This window comes from Atta colombica, unplaced genomic scaffold, assembly GCF_001594045.1.
Source record: "Atta colombica isolate Treedump-2 unplaced genomic scaffold, Acol1.0 scaffold228, whole genome shotgun sequence".
Classification (NCBI taxonomy): Eukaryota; Metazoa; Arthropoda; class Insecta; order Hymenoptera; family Formicidae; genus Atta; species Atta colombica.
Genome location: NW_017259325.1, coordinates 683927 through 698625, shown reverse-complemented (window position 1 = coordinate 698625; position 14699 = coordinate 683927). Strand labels below are relative to the sequence as shown.

The 14699-nt window shown below is 30.3% G+C and overlaps 2 protein-coding genes across 5 annotated transcripts in view; one reads left to right on the top strand and one right to left on the bottom strand.

The window, feature by feature from the left end:
* Positions 1-14699, bottom strand: part of LOC108688308 (flotillin-2) — a 110877-nt gene that overhangs the window by 28354 nt on the left and 67824 nt on the right. The window lies entirely within an intron of this gene.
* Positions 4373-12292, top strand: LOC108688301 (glucose dehydrogenase [FAD, quinone]-like). The gene is made up of 6 exons (XM_018194490.1): positions 4373-4439; positions 8432-8502; positions 9819-10003; positions 10104-10318; positions 10614-11799; positions 12028-12292. The coding sequence occupies exons 1-6, from the start codon at positions 4373-4375 to the stop codon at positions 12290-12292; spliced, it is 1989 nt and encodes a 662-aa protein (XP_018049979.1).

Here is a 14699-nt window from a genome sequence, read left to right as displayed (position 1 = left end):
TATATATATATATATACTATATATTATGATATGCTACCTTCAGTATGTTACTAAAACTCCCTAAAATATTCTTTCTTGATGAAAGAAGATTTGAGATCCATTTACGAAACAAGATCTTGGAGAATCGTGGAATGTTTCCTCCACTTTTGAAATGAAGAAGGACTATGAATACGAATGTAAGTCTCAATATTTTCTCGTCTCATCTCGCTCGAATGCTAATTAGCAATCAACCTGTAAACAAATGTGACTTCGTTTCTGAAATTTTTATTTGTGCACAAAAGTGCTTGTAGACAATCGATCTTTAGGCAAATGAGATGTAGGCAAACGATACTGTAGCCAATTGAATTGTATAGGCAAAAGGAGCTTTCTCTCCATATATATATATATATGTTTTTTTCCTCCCTCCTCTAAAATTTATTTAACTCATCGGTTTTTAATTAGGGATTAAAAGTGGAATAAGGTTTAAATTGAATTATAAACTATATTTAAAAAATAAAATTTCTTTAATGATAATAATTAATTTGTTCAAAACAATCTTTATGCTGCAGATATGCAGACGGATTCGATTATCCGGACATACAGCTGATATTCTCGGCTTTCTCAGATTATGGAATTCTCGCAGCAAATTTATATGGGGTTGAGTCGAATACTGCCACTAGATTGTATGAAAATATCACAAAAGATACTCAAGCTTTCGGAATTTTTCCGCTTCTTTTAAGACCACGCAGCAGAGGCTTCATTGAGCTAAAATCGACTGATCCGGATGAGGCTCCCGCTATTGTTCCAAATTATTTCGAGGACTCACGTGATCTCCAAGTTCTAGTACGTTATCTATCATTTTTTTTGATCGTAAAAAGGCACAATAACTGCTTTCAACTGATGATTAACTAACTTATTGGTAATAATAGAGCCAATTAGTGTACGAGATATTTATAATTTGTTGAACATGCTTCAGTTTGCTCACGATAAATGAATCGATAAGATAGAGTTTCGCGGAAATTATAAAATTAAAAACAAGATAATAAATTATTGAAGATAATCCCAATCATAAATAGATCCTCTAAAAAATTAATCTCCTCCATTAAATCAATATTGAGCCGTATAGTACTGACTTTTTCGAGAATTAAAATAATTATCAATATTGAAAAGAAAAAATTAAGAAGGCTTGGGTAAAAATGTGTTAGAAGGACTTGAAAGAGATGATTATGTTAATTTCATAGGTAGAGAGCGTGAGATTTATGGAAAGGATGAGACGTACTCGTCTTATGCGGAAGTTAAATGCTCGATCAAATCCAAATCCGATACCAGGATGTTTGCAGTTTGATAGCTCGTCGGACAAGTATTGGGCTTGCTACGCACGTCATTTCACATCGACAATATACCATCCGGTTGGCACTTGCAAGATGGGCCTTGCCAGCGATTGTTACGCCGTCGTTGATGCTAGATTAAGAGTTCATGGGATTGCAAGACTACGAGTGATCGACGCTTCGATCATGCCGTATCTAGTTTCAGGAAATATTAACGTACCAACGATTATGATTGCAGAGAAAGGTGCCGATATGATAAAGGAAGATTGGCAATCTTGATTCGCCACGCGTGCTTAAGATTGCGTTTCGTAAATAGTCAACGCAGGCTATCGCCATTTTTTATATTACTGTATGTATAATATAATATAATTGATACATTTTTTTTGTAATAATCGACCATAAAAAAATTATTTGATGAACTTTGACTGTGCTTCTCTATTTTGTTAATAACACTAATAGATAATTGTACAATCATCATGATTGACATTTGTTTAGAAACATAATAAAACATTTAAATCTGTTCTACTATGTGCTTTTTGTTTTCAGTTTTTTACTTTTTGCTATTTTTTTACATCTTGTCTTTTTGCTTCTTATTCGGTTTTTTGTTTTATATCATATCTGAGATAAGAATTAACGAACTTTGAAAAAAACAAGAAATACAAAACAAGAAATATAATTGTCGATAAAACGGTTATAAAGGAGTTAAAAGCAAAAAGTAAAAAAACAGGAAACAAAGAGTACATCGTAGAATAGGCTTTATAAATAGTAATTGTTTGCAGAGTGCTTACTTTCGTTACAGAACACTAATTATAATTCAAAGTTATCTTAAATTTCTGTCCCATTATCTAATTATATTTTTCGTTATTATCATAGTAAGACGTTATTATCATAAATTATGATAAATGCAAAAAGCTTTAAGAATGTTTCGTTATGGTGTTATATTTAAGTTTCTCAAATATATTCCAATATTTAAATACATATCTTCTGTTTTTTTACATCTAAAAATATAATAATAATTTTATATTGAATTAAGATAAAAATTATTTTGATTATAAAGATAAAAATTTTTTTGCCTTTATGTCATTGATACGATCTTTCATTATTTTTCAAATTTAATTACATCAATATACATTGTAGATCATTATTATTTAATTAATCAATTTAATTAATCAAAAATTGAATGTTTGCTGTGCATGTTTTAACACGATGTACATTTATCATGCTCGCATGAACAAACCTCTATATATTGCAATATATTATTTTGTATGTGTTTTATATACTGAGTATACAAAAAAGTCCTGGACCCTTAAATATCTTGATAAGTAAGAATATCTGAGAAAAGTTCAGTAACATTGTTTATTAAAATTCATAGAATGTAAATTGAGAGTACGCGCGCGTATGTGCGAATGGTACGATATACGATATATATGCATACCGTCAGCTAAAGATCTTGTACAGTAGATACAAGGAAACTTATTTATAATTTATACTTCTTATTCTATAAATTAACAATGGTCCTTAACAATGACATCTCGTTGGTTATAATTAAAATGTGAATACGTATTATTTCAAATGTGCGTATACGTATTTATTTTCAATTATAATACGTAATGACGCGTGATCCATGTATACAAGTGCGTGATGCATGTTGTTAAATTAAGGCCTTTTTCTCCACCGCACAAATATGCGGTCTTTTTGTACTTTTTCATATATCCGAAATATAAATAGCGACAGAGGGTTCACTTTCTTACTATAAATCAGTATAAATTCTTCGCCTACGGTATCTGCGGGATAATAATAAGAAGTTAATAGAGCCTCGTAATATCAGCTAGAAGTAATTTCATATTTAAGGTAAGATTTTTTATTCTAATAAAAAGAACAAAATGCGAGATATAAAACACAGCACTGTTTTACATTATCGTATATCACTCGTTATAAATTATTCATAAACACATTATTCATAAATTATTATATGTTCCATTAAATGAAAATATTATATATTATATACAAGGCTCAAGAATCAAAATACTACACAGCAAAAAAGTTCGTAAAAATAAGTTATAAAGTATTTACTATTTATTTATTTATTTACCATTTATTTCGAATAGTAATTTTTGTAATAAAAACGTTTGAAATTTTTAGTTGAAACCACCATTAGAAATTATAATTACACTGAGAAAAAAATGCTATTGATTCAATTAAAGTCTATGTTATGGACTGTCACTAACATAAGTAATTAATTCATGTATATTTTTATTGACGTAAAGGCATAAATTATTATTTCAATAATCAAGGCCTTGTGACTTTAATTGAATTTTTATCTTAGTATACTTATAAATCATGTGATATAATCGTAATCGTATTCTACATAATTGGCCAATTTGTTATCTTCATGTCTCAAAAATTACTGCTCGAAAGTTCAAGCTAAAAACGATAAATATTCTCATAATTTATTTTTTTTTTAATTTTCTTGTATTTTGATTCGTAATATTTTAATTGGTAATTTTGAGACTTTATATAATAGAAGTTCATGCAATTTTTAAAATGAAAAAATTTTTAGCGTCCATTTAACAGGGCTACATCATGATTGCAGTAAATTTTCAACGAACAATCGATTTATTTCTTTATTGGCGTTCAATGAAACTTCACTTGTATTTTTTTAATTCGGCGTAAATTTGACCGAGTTATGTAAATACAATTGTGATTTCGAGATCCAGACTCTTTTTCTAGTAATTTTTAACTAATATACCACATAACACAGGCGCGCGCAAACACAATACAATTTATAATTTCTCTCTCTCTCTCTCTCTCTCTCTCTCTCTCTCTCTCTCTCTCTCTCGATAAAAGAAATTCTTTAATGATTCACCGGATGAACAAATAGCATGTTTAATTCGTTTCTGGTTTCCTCAAAGCTTGATCACTCGATCGTAAATCCTCAAAGAGTAAGTCCTAAATGCATTAATCCACGCGGTGTGAATCCTGCTTGAAGCCGAGATGAAGACTTTATTGACGATGACGTCACACCACGTGTGTTTTCTTCGTCAACGAATGTCAGACCCCACGCAATGTGTTTCTCGATTAGTGCATATAGTGTGGTTGTGGTTATACTATCTTTTTTGACTATACCAAACGGTAAGTGTTGAGAATATGATCCTATTGCAAATTCGAATCGCTCCGAATCAATCATTTAAAATGATTTGTAGTCCTAGTGATAAGATAAATCGATTAGTGCCTACATATTCTGTATCGTTGTAAACGTCATCGAAATCACGCCGATCACGATGAGTTGTAAAGCTTTCACATTTTTATCCAGATCTCAGGTAATATTTGGAAAAAAGTTAAGTCTAGAAATTAAACATTTCAAACCACCTCTTACATTAAGATATATCTTTTATGTGTAACGTAGAGAGACTCGCGAAAGTGTTGAAACTTTCTTAAAGGAATCTGCTCTTTATATAACGATTTGTTGAAATAAATTTCAAAAATCTTTGACCTATATATAGTAAAATCGATAACTATGCGATCGTAATTAAACAATTTTCTAGTGATGAAAAAAACTTGAATAAAAGAAAATTTTAATAAAAATTTCAAGAAACTTTCTGCGTCTAGTAAAATTAAAACTGTAATCTAGAATGGATAGTTGTTTTTTTCTTATCTCTGTCATGTGTACAATGTCTATACTTGTTAATAGTTCAACGAAATTTCACTTACTCCGCGTTTGCAGATGGAGAAATTTCTGCCGGATATTTTGCATATATGATGTACAATACATATTTGTTATACCGTATCAGATGTATTGCACGTACTCTTCGATGGTAAAATTGTAGCAAAATTTTATCATAAACAAGCAATAACGCACTTTCACATGTAATTAATACGGAAAATATTCACTGAGATTTAGCAAAGATACAGCTTGCTGCGCGAGTGCAACGTTTGTAACTAATTGTAAAAAATTTTAACTAAAAAATTATGTGTAAGCAATTATCAGTATGCTCGTAGAATAAACATCTTTGTTAATACTGCAACAAATTAGTTTAATTGAAATAACTAATTTACGCAGTACGCTTACGCAACTCGTCATGTTTTTTTTCTATTGTTGAAAGGAAGCCGGAAACATATGATTCTTGATCGAGTTTGTACGTTTGTTCATTTGTTTATTTACCATTATATCAGTTATTTATGTTAATTATGTGATAATTTACCATTGGCTAACTGGATTCTTGAAGAGAAGAAGAAGAAATATGTGACTTGTATTGTATAATATATGTAGTGGAATCGTCTCTTTTGGCATCACTCTCTTTCATTATACAGGGCATCTTAAATCGGTGCATTCACATTTGCATCAACAAAGCTTCTTCGCGAAAATTAAAGTTTACCCAACTTCAATGTGCCCTGTGTTTTACATGTCCTATACTTGAAATATAATTAAATAATTAGGTTAGGTTTTAATCTTGCGACCTGCGACCCGCATTCAGCGTGTTATGAAGATACGTTTGAAATAATAATACGTTTGTAATAATAATTTAAAAATTGCATTCTTTTTAATTTTAATAAAAATGAAAACATGTATTTATCAGAATTTGTTGTCTTAATTTGAATTGATAACTTGAATTGATAGAGCAACTAATTCTTTGCTACAATTGAAGATTGTTAATGTAACAAGTTCTTCATTATAGTAGCAAAAGTATGCGCTTAGCTAGCATTTTATTATCAATTTCGATCGTTATAATAAATTCGTTTTTGTAGAAGGTTATTTTTGTCGTATTAACAAATTTACAAATATGATTAGTTTACTAAAACAACACTAAAATCGCTCATTATAGCAAATAGTACGCATACTCTCGATAAATGGATGTAATTTTCTTATATTTAAAAAGAAAGGCTTTCGTATATTTAAAAAAAAAAGACTTTCTTATATTTAAAAAGAAAGAATTTACTTTCTTATATTTAAAAACAACAGTATGGCATAAAAGCCGCATTAGAGATCGTTCACTGAATTTAAACTTAGGTTCAAAGACGAAAGTAATTGGACAATGTACTTTAACAGTACAGTTTTTTAATTGAACGTAAAAATTAATTAAGATTTAGATTATTAGAATTAAGAATTAATTAGAATTAATTCTGATAAGTCCTGGAAGTTATATTTGCTAAAATGTAATAACATAATGACAATTGATCTGCATTAAAATTTAATACTTAAATTTTATACCTAAATTTCACAAAGCATATTTATAAATATTTTGCATTAAAATAATTTACAATGTACATGTTAATTTTTATTATGTAGTTTTATTATGTAGTTTGATAAAATGTATTTTGTGTATTTCAAAAATTCCTATGTTTACGATAATATTTAATAGGTTATCTAATTATCTCATGCTAAACAATGATAAAATTTGTAGCGAATCTTGCGATAAACTATGAAGAATTCTCTCCATGTAGGCTAACAGGAGATAGTAAATAATGCGTAAATTTGTTTAAAATTATGTGTATTTTGTAATGTGTATTTTGTAGAATTACATAACCAATAGAACACATAATAGAATAGAATTCTTTTCGGCTCATATATTTGAACCATTTTCAGCAAAATTGTATAAAATTAAGATCTCGTTTTTATGTTTCTCAGGTTGTATGACATGAGTAAGTATAATTGATAAATGATGTCTAGAGTATATTGATCATGACAGTTTCAAGATGCACGGATGTCTTATTGTTAGTCGACACAGAATAATTTCAGGGATCACAGCATAAATAATATTTACAAATAAAATTGTATTGCAATCAAAATAACAGTCAATAGATAAAAAAATGCAACAAATTATTTAATGAATATAAGGTTAAAAAGCTATAAATTTAAAGTCAAATGTAGAATCTGTAATAAAAATAATGTAATAAATTAAGGACATTATGAAAACAGATCAAATGGAAAACGTTAAAATTTAGGTAGGTCTTTTAGATCCTTAGCCGAGTTGTCATATCATCATTTCATTTATTCGGAAGACATTATCTATTTGTATTTAATGATCAAAAAATGATCAAAAATTTTCTTTTAACAGTAATAAAAATGACATTTTAGAACGACGGTCGATGACAATAAGACAACGACTAATTATTATCAAGTATTACAGATTCAATACTTTGTATTATATAAGACAAAATTGAAAACAATGCCAAGGTTACCGATATAAATGCGGGATAATTAAGTTTATTGCAAAATACGCGCTTATTATATTATCGACATATGTCATTGTTTTCAATGGTATTCTCAATGGTATTCTCTTATAATCGACGTTTCGTTCCTCTTGTCCAAGTGTTTAACTAACATGTGTCGAAACTCTGTTGCAATCATTTTCAAATTATATATCCTTTCAATGAACACGAATATAAAATCTGTATTTTAGTAAAGTGATACACGATAATAATCGAACTAATGATTGACTCATGTCCGACTTATCTCCTAAAGAGTAATACAATAGTATAAAATGCATTAACGTAAATTATAACGAGACGTAGGTAACCACATACGCACGCGCGTATGTATAGATAATATGTATAGATAATATAACATAATATTATATATATATATATTTTATACAAACGCTATAATTAATTACACAGACTGATTTTAAGATTTTTTTCTGTTGTTTGAATATAAAAGATATCATTTCCGATGTTTTTGCGCGTTTGAACACGAATTCAGTAATGAAATTTGCTCTATTCAGGTTCGTCAGATTTTTGAGAAAAGTGAAAATAAAGGTGTCAATTTTGATCAAAATTAACATGTTTTGACATATGTTTGTGATTTTTTTGTTAGCGAAGTAAATTTTTCTCTTTTGTTCAAACGAACTTTTGTTCAAACGAACTTTTGTTTTAAATGAAAATAAAGAAAAATATTTATTTTGCTAACAAAAAAATTACAATCAAAAAACGTTAATTTTGACGTTAATTTTTCTTTAATCTCACTTTTCTGACGTGATAAAAATTTCATTGCCAGATTTATATTCAGAGAGCAAAAATACATCGGAAATAATATTTTTATTCAAACAACAGAAACCACGTTGGCCAGTGTTACTATTTATCTCCTTGTAATCAATTCACAGATAATATTAGTCTTTAAATCATAGACATGCGGTGGTACTTCCTCTGGCTAATCTTGGCACATTATGTTATCGCTACCTCAGTCAAAGCACATCAGGTGAGTAAAAAATAGTTATAGGTATTTTTTTATGATGCCGAAAATTTTTTAACTTACCGTAATGATATATTAACTTGAGTAACAAAAACCTTCATTTCTTCTTTTGTAATAAGTACCTATAATTCATTAAGCTACTACAATTGTAAAAATAAATAGGGGAGATCGAATAAGTGGGCACCCTTTACTTCAATTGCAATTTTCAATAACAAAGTAAATAAATTTTCAATAACAATTTTAATCAAATATTAGCATTTTATAGAGTGATAATAAGATAAGATGGCAAGAAAAAGTTTTAGTGTAAATTTGCAACTTCATTTCATTCATATACATACAAAAATGATGTGATTCGAAAAATGAAATCTCAAATTATTTTTGACTATCGAAAAAACTTTTCATCTAAACTTAATAACTCGGCACTTAAACTAACCAAATTCCAAAGTTGGTGAAAAAGATACGAGATGCCTTCTATAATATAAATTGGGAACTCATAAGATATATTTTTACCAAAATTCAAGTGCTCACTTAGCCCCCGTCTCTTCTACCGTTTTAAACAATGAGAAAATCTGATTAAATCTACTGATATGTTTTAGTACTTTTAATTTTGTTGCATCATATTCCATATAACTACAAAAAGCAATTATAAACTATAGACTACAGCGCAAAAGAGAAAAGTAGATGTAAAATAGAAATAATAGAATTGCTAAATTCTCATACAGATTTAAAATGCTCATATTATTACACTAATACGAATAATATTTAAATAGAATGTTTGGAATAAGAAACATGATAATTATTAACAGTGTAACATTCGAATATTTTCGTCGTATATACGCATCAAGCGTATCTTTTTCCTTAATTCGAGGATAATCCTAACTATCGAAAAACACTATCATAAATCTAACAATTACGAGCAAAAAATCTTATAACAAAATTTGCAATAATTCGAACGACGTAATTACCTACAGAAATACGAACAGTAACATTTTGACTAAGATTAATATAAAAATGTACAAATATAATTGTAGTATAAGTAAATATCTGGAAATATTTTCCTTATATATTTGAGAACATTAACGGTTACTAAATAACTGTGATTACTTTAATTCCTCAAAGAAATTCTTTTCGTCACAAGTTTTACATTAATGTACATAGCCTTTTTATACACATGTACTTTGTATTAGAAGAAAGCGCGCACAGTATTCAAAATTTATAAATATTGAGGTGTAATATTAGATTAGAAATGATTGTAAATCTTTATTTCGTAATAATGAAAATTATTATTTGTACCTATTTAAAGTGAATGTTATTATCTTAAGCCGATTCAAGCAAGCAGCGACTATGGATGTTGCTTGTGCCAGTTCAAGGATACGCAATACATAAGCAATGTCTGTGGTGTTAGCTCTTTTATGATTTTGATCCAACATATACTGTCCTCTAAATGTGACATTGCTGACCCTTGTCGACGATTGGGCAGAGACGAAGCACCAAACGAATACGAATGGTAAGAGATTCATAAAATTTATGCACATAGCGCTAGTGCACTTCTTCTATTCTCGTATGTACTTTATTCTATTCCATATTATGAAAGTCAATGTCTTCAGGTTCGACTTTATAATTGTCGGCGCAGGTGTAGCCGGACCAATAATCGCGAGAAGATTGAGCGAAACTTCATGGCAAAAAGTTTTGCTCATCGAAGCTGGTCCTGAAGAACCTGTTGCGACAGCTATACCAGCTTTTGCGGTCAATGCCGTAAATACGTCCCTCGATTGGAATTTTAAAACGGAACCAACATTATCGCATCCTACTGCCTGTTTGGGTATTAAATAAATCTGGAACAATTGTTTCAACATTTATTCACAAAAATATATTTATCTAAATTTTTAGATACTTTAGCCAAATTGTTTTTTCCGTTAAATTGTCTATAATAAAACAAATTGAAAGAAAAAAAAACAAGCAATTCAATATGGCAATTTTTACAATTTTTTAAAAGCCTCAGATCAAAATCGGAATTATTAAATAAACAATTTAAATTTTAATACACAATCTTAGATACAAATTTATGTTACAAAAATAAAACCTTAATAAATCAATGTCATGATTATGATTTTTAGAAACGGATGGCGTCTGCACTTGGCCGAGAGGTAAAATGGTAGCTGGAACCAGCGGTATGCACGGTATGATGTATTATCGAGGACATCCTGAAATCTACAATCACTGGGCACGAGAGGGTAACTTGGGTTGGTCCTACGACCAGATCAGTCATTATTTTGAACGTATGGAGAATCCAATCGATCCAACAATCTTATCAGATAAACCTAGAAGTTTAAAGGAAGGCGGCCCGATGACTATTCAGTACTATCCACACAAGCCGGACTTCGTAAATGTACTGTTGACAGCCGCCAGCGAACTGGGTTACAGAACTTCCCTATTGAAAGAATACAATCAAACTGGCTTCATGATCGCGCCGATGACAGTTGAGAACGGTATGCGTCTTACAACTTCCAGAGCATATTTAAGACCAGTTCACGATCGCAAGAATTTGCGAGTGCTGACAAATGCGCAAGTCACCAAGATCTTGATTCGTCCGTGGGAACAGAAGGCTTACGGCGTGGAACTGGTGGATAAGAATGGCTATAAGAGAGTGGTGAAATGCGATAAGGAGGTAATCTTAACAGCTGGTGCTATCGGCTCACCGCACATCCTTCTGAATTCTGGCATAGGACCCGAAGAAGATCTCGCCAAGTTCGGTATTAAAGTATTCAAAAACCTGCCGGTTGGTAAGAATCTGCACAACCACGTGTCCGTAGCGGTGCCGATGAGCATCAAGGATATTCCATACGAGATCATGACCATGGACGCCGTAAATCAATATGTGGAGAATAAGACGGGACCATTGGCTAGCAGTGGTCTCACTCAAGTTACCGGTTTCCTCGAAAGCAGTTATGCGATCAACGGCGTATCGGATATCCAAGTCTTCTTCGACGGTTTCATTCCCCTTTGTTCAAAGACTGGTTTAATCGATGAGTGCATCAACGGTAAGTTTCAGCCTGATTGTCCGGACAGAAGAAAGATCATAGCGAGACCTACAGTGATTTCTACAGAGAGTCGAGGCGACTTAAAACTCCGCTCAAATAATCCTTTGGATCCACCATTGATATATCCAAATTACTTCACAAAAGAGAAAGATTTAATGATTCTACTCGAAGGTATCAAGAAGGTTAGCAAATTTGTTGATACGCCCGCTATGAAGAAATGGGATCTTCGTTTGGAACAAGTGAAAAGTCCATTGTGTAGCGAGTAAGTAATAATTCGTATATGACAAGTTTTCAAACAAGTTTTAATCCTGATTTTATAATAAGTTTACAATGGACTTTTTTTAAAAAATATAGAAATATTAATAATTTTTAATATGCCAACAATTAAAAACAAATTATAATATTTTCGTGTAATATTTCAAAAGTTTTGAAAAGAATCATTTTTCGTAAATTTCTATTAGTTATCTTTAATAATTTTTTTTTTTATTAGCTACCATTTCGGCACGGACGCTTTCTGGATGTGTCAAATAAGAGCAAAAACTGGACCGGAAAATCATCAATCTGGAACATGCAAGTTGGGACCAAGTACTGATCCAAGTGCAGTAATAGATTCGCAGCTTCGAATACATGGTATATCGAATATTCGCGTTGCCGATGCTTCCATCTTTCCTATTGTACCAAACTCAAATCCTATCGCCGGAATCATGATGGTGGCTGAAAAGGCAGCCGATATGATTAAAAATACTTGGTCATAAAAATTTTATTTTAAATGTATACATTTTGATATATTGAATGTAATAATAATAAAAGTGGCGTGCATGTGTATATACATATATACATAAACACACATATACAATACTTGTACAGAGGAGATAAAGAGAGAAAGGAGAAGAAGGAGAGAAGAGGAGAGAGGAAGAGAGAAGAGGAGAAAGATAGAAGATTCTATTCGAAATTTTCGATATTGCGAAGAAGTTTTTTAAACATTTTTATAATAAAACTTTGATTGAATTATTGTAAATTAAAAATATCAGTGGTGATAAGAATTTGCGCAGAGCAAATAACATTACTTATCGCGCCAATTTTTCATCGCTATTGTATTTTAGTTTCTCATTATTCATATTAACGAGAGTTCAAAGACAATTATTTCTTTATTTGAACTACTGTATAAATATATGAATAAAATATGATCAAAGTAATCTATTACTTTTATAAATTATTTTAATAACCAATAATATATCCAGACATAATTTAATATTGAACATAAGTAATTAATTAATGTGTTTTAATTAATTTATGTGTTTGTTTCATGAAAATCTTGTATCTTTTTAGATAAGATGTTATCACACTATTTTCGCGTTGTAATTAACGTACACTTGCTGCATAATTAACTAAAAATAGAACTGGTAATCAGCGACGTACTGATAACCACTAGATTACAGTCTAATAGTTGAAAAATCAATTGAACAAAGAAGCAAAATCAATAGAATATTAGAAGATTTATTCAAAGAGTGATAATGACTATGAGAATCAAACTCGGCAGCAGAAAGATTGCAACAATTTTTTTTATGGGTTTCGGAATGTGGCTTGCTCACCGCGCGATTGATTTTTTATTTATGAGTCTATCCAATTACGTTTAATCGCTTTACAAGTAAGAGTTCCAAAGTTCATCGAAAAAAGTGTTGCAACTTTTCTGCTGGCGAGTGTAGGCGTGTAATGAATTTATTCAATACAATATATTAATAAATATTATTAATATACATTCTGTGTTCGGCTTTCATAGGTATTATCACTTTTTGATTTATTCTTTGGAGCCTATCAATTCTTTTTCTGTAGATTTATTGCATGTTGCACCAGATATGTTATAAAAAGTCAAGCAATTTATAAAGATATATAAAAATATAAAAATATAGTTATATAAATATAGTATCCTAGAATCAGTCAAAGTTAGATGTTTCGAATAATATAATATTCTTGGTTCATGAATTTAATTTTATTCTAAATGTGACTATGCACTGAAACGTTGGGACATTTAAATATAATTTGATTGCTAATTTAAAGTAGTGCTGGTGTGAGAATTGCCGATTATCTTTATAATATATGATATTTAGAGTAATTATAAGGTATATGATTTATATGTGATATAAGTATTATCAATGAGAAAAAAAGAGAAAGAAAGAGGAGAATAAAAGAGAGAAGGGGGGGAAAGAGAGAGAGAGAGAGAGAGAGAGAGAGAGAGAGAGAAAGAGAGAGAGATTGTAATTTATAGGGATGCATCCGGAAAGTATCCAGTATTATCCGGTATTTTTTTATAATCTGGCCGGATAACTGGATATTATTAGTATCCAGGAATATATTCGATTGAAAATTTGATCATTAAATTATTGATTTTTTTCTTATACAAATGTTCTAGAAATAAATATGCATATTTATGCTATAATATATTACACATTTTTACAAAATTACTGTCTTTTTCTCTATAGGTTTTTTTTAGAAGACATTTTCTCCGAATTCGATCGGACATCCGACTCGAAGAAATCGCTTGGATATTCGAGCAGATATTAGACATCCAATGTTACATTCTGTCCGGATATTCGGTAATTTTACGATCCGGTGCATCCCTAGTAATTTAAATTCGACTTTTCGCGTTCGTTATATTATAACTTCACATTACTCTGTCATATATTTCAATATATATATGTATATATATATATACATATATTAGGTATACTTTGCTTCCGCCGTTTTTCTATAGATGGCTTTAGCGGTAAGTGGTGATCGAAATAAATAGATCATAGACGTCATACAATAAATTTGGGCATCTGTCAACATAACCCCATAGAAACATTAGTTGATTTGTGTCTGCATCATAAAGTTATTCTCGATTGAAAATGTCAGTTTACGAGCCAAATTCTCGTCATTTGCTGGAGATTTTAATTTTTTGCTTCAATATGAAGAAATCTGCGGCTGAGGCTCATCGAATGCTCTCAAATACTTATGGTCAGGCCACTATTAGTGAAAGAACGTGTCGTGAGTGGTTTCAAAGCTTCAAAAACGGTGATTTTTACGTCGAAGACCGGCATAGCGGTAGAAGAGAGGTTTTCGAAGATGCGGAATTGGAAGCATTACTTGAGACTCATGTCAAAATCAAGAAAAATTGGCACG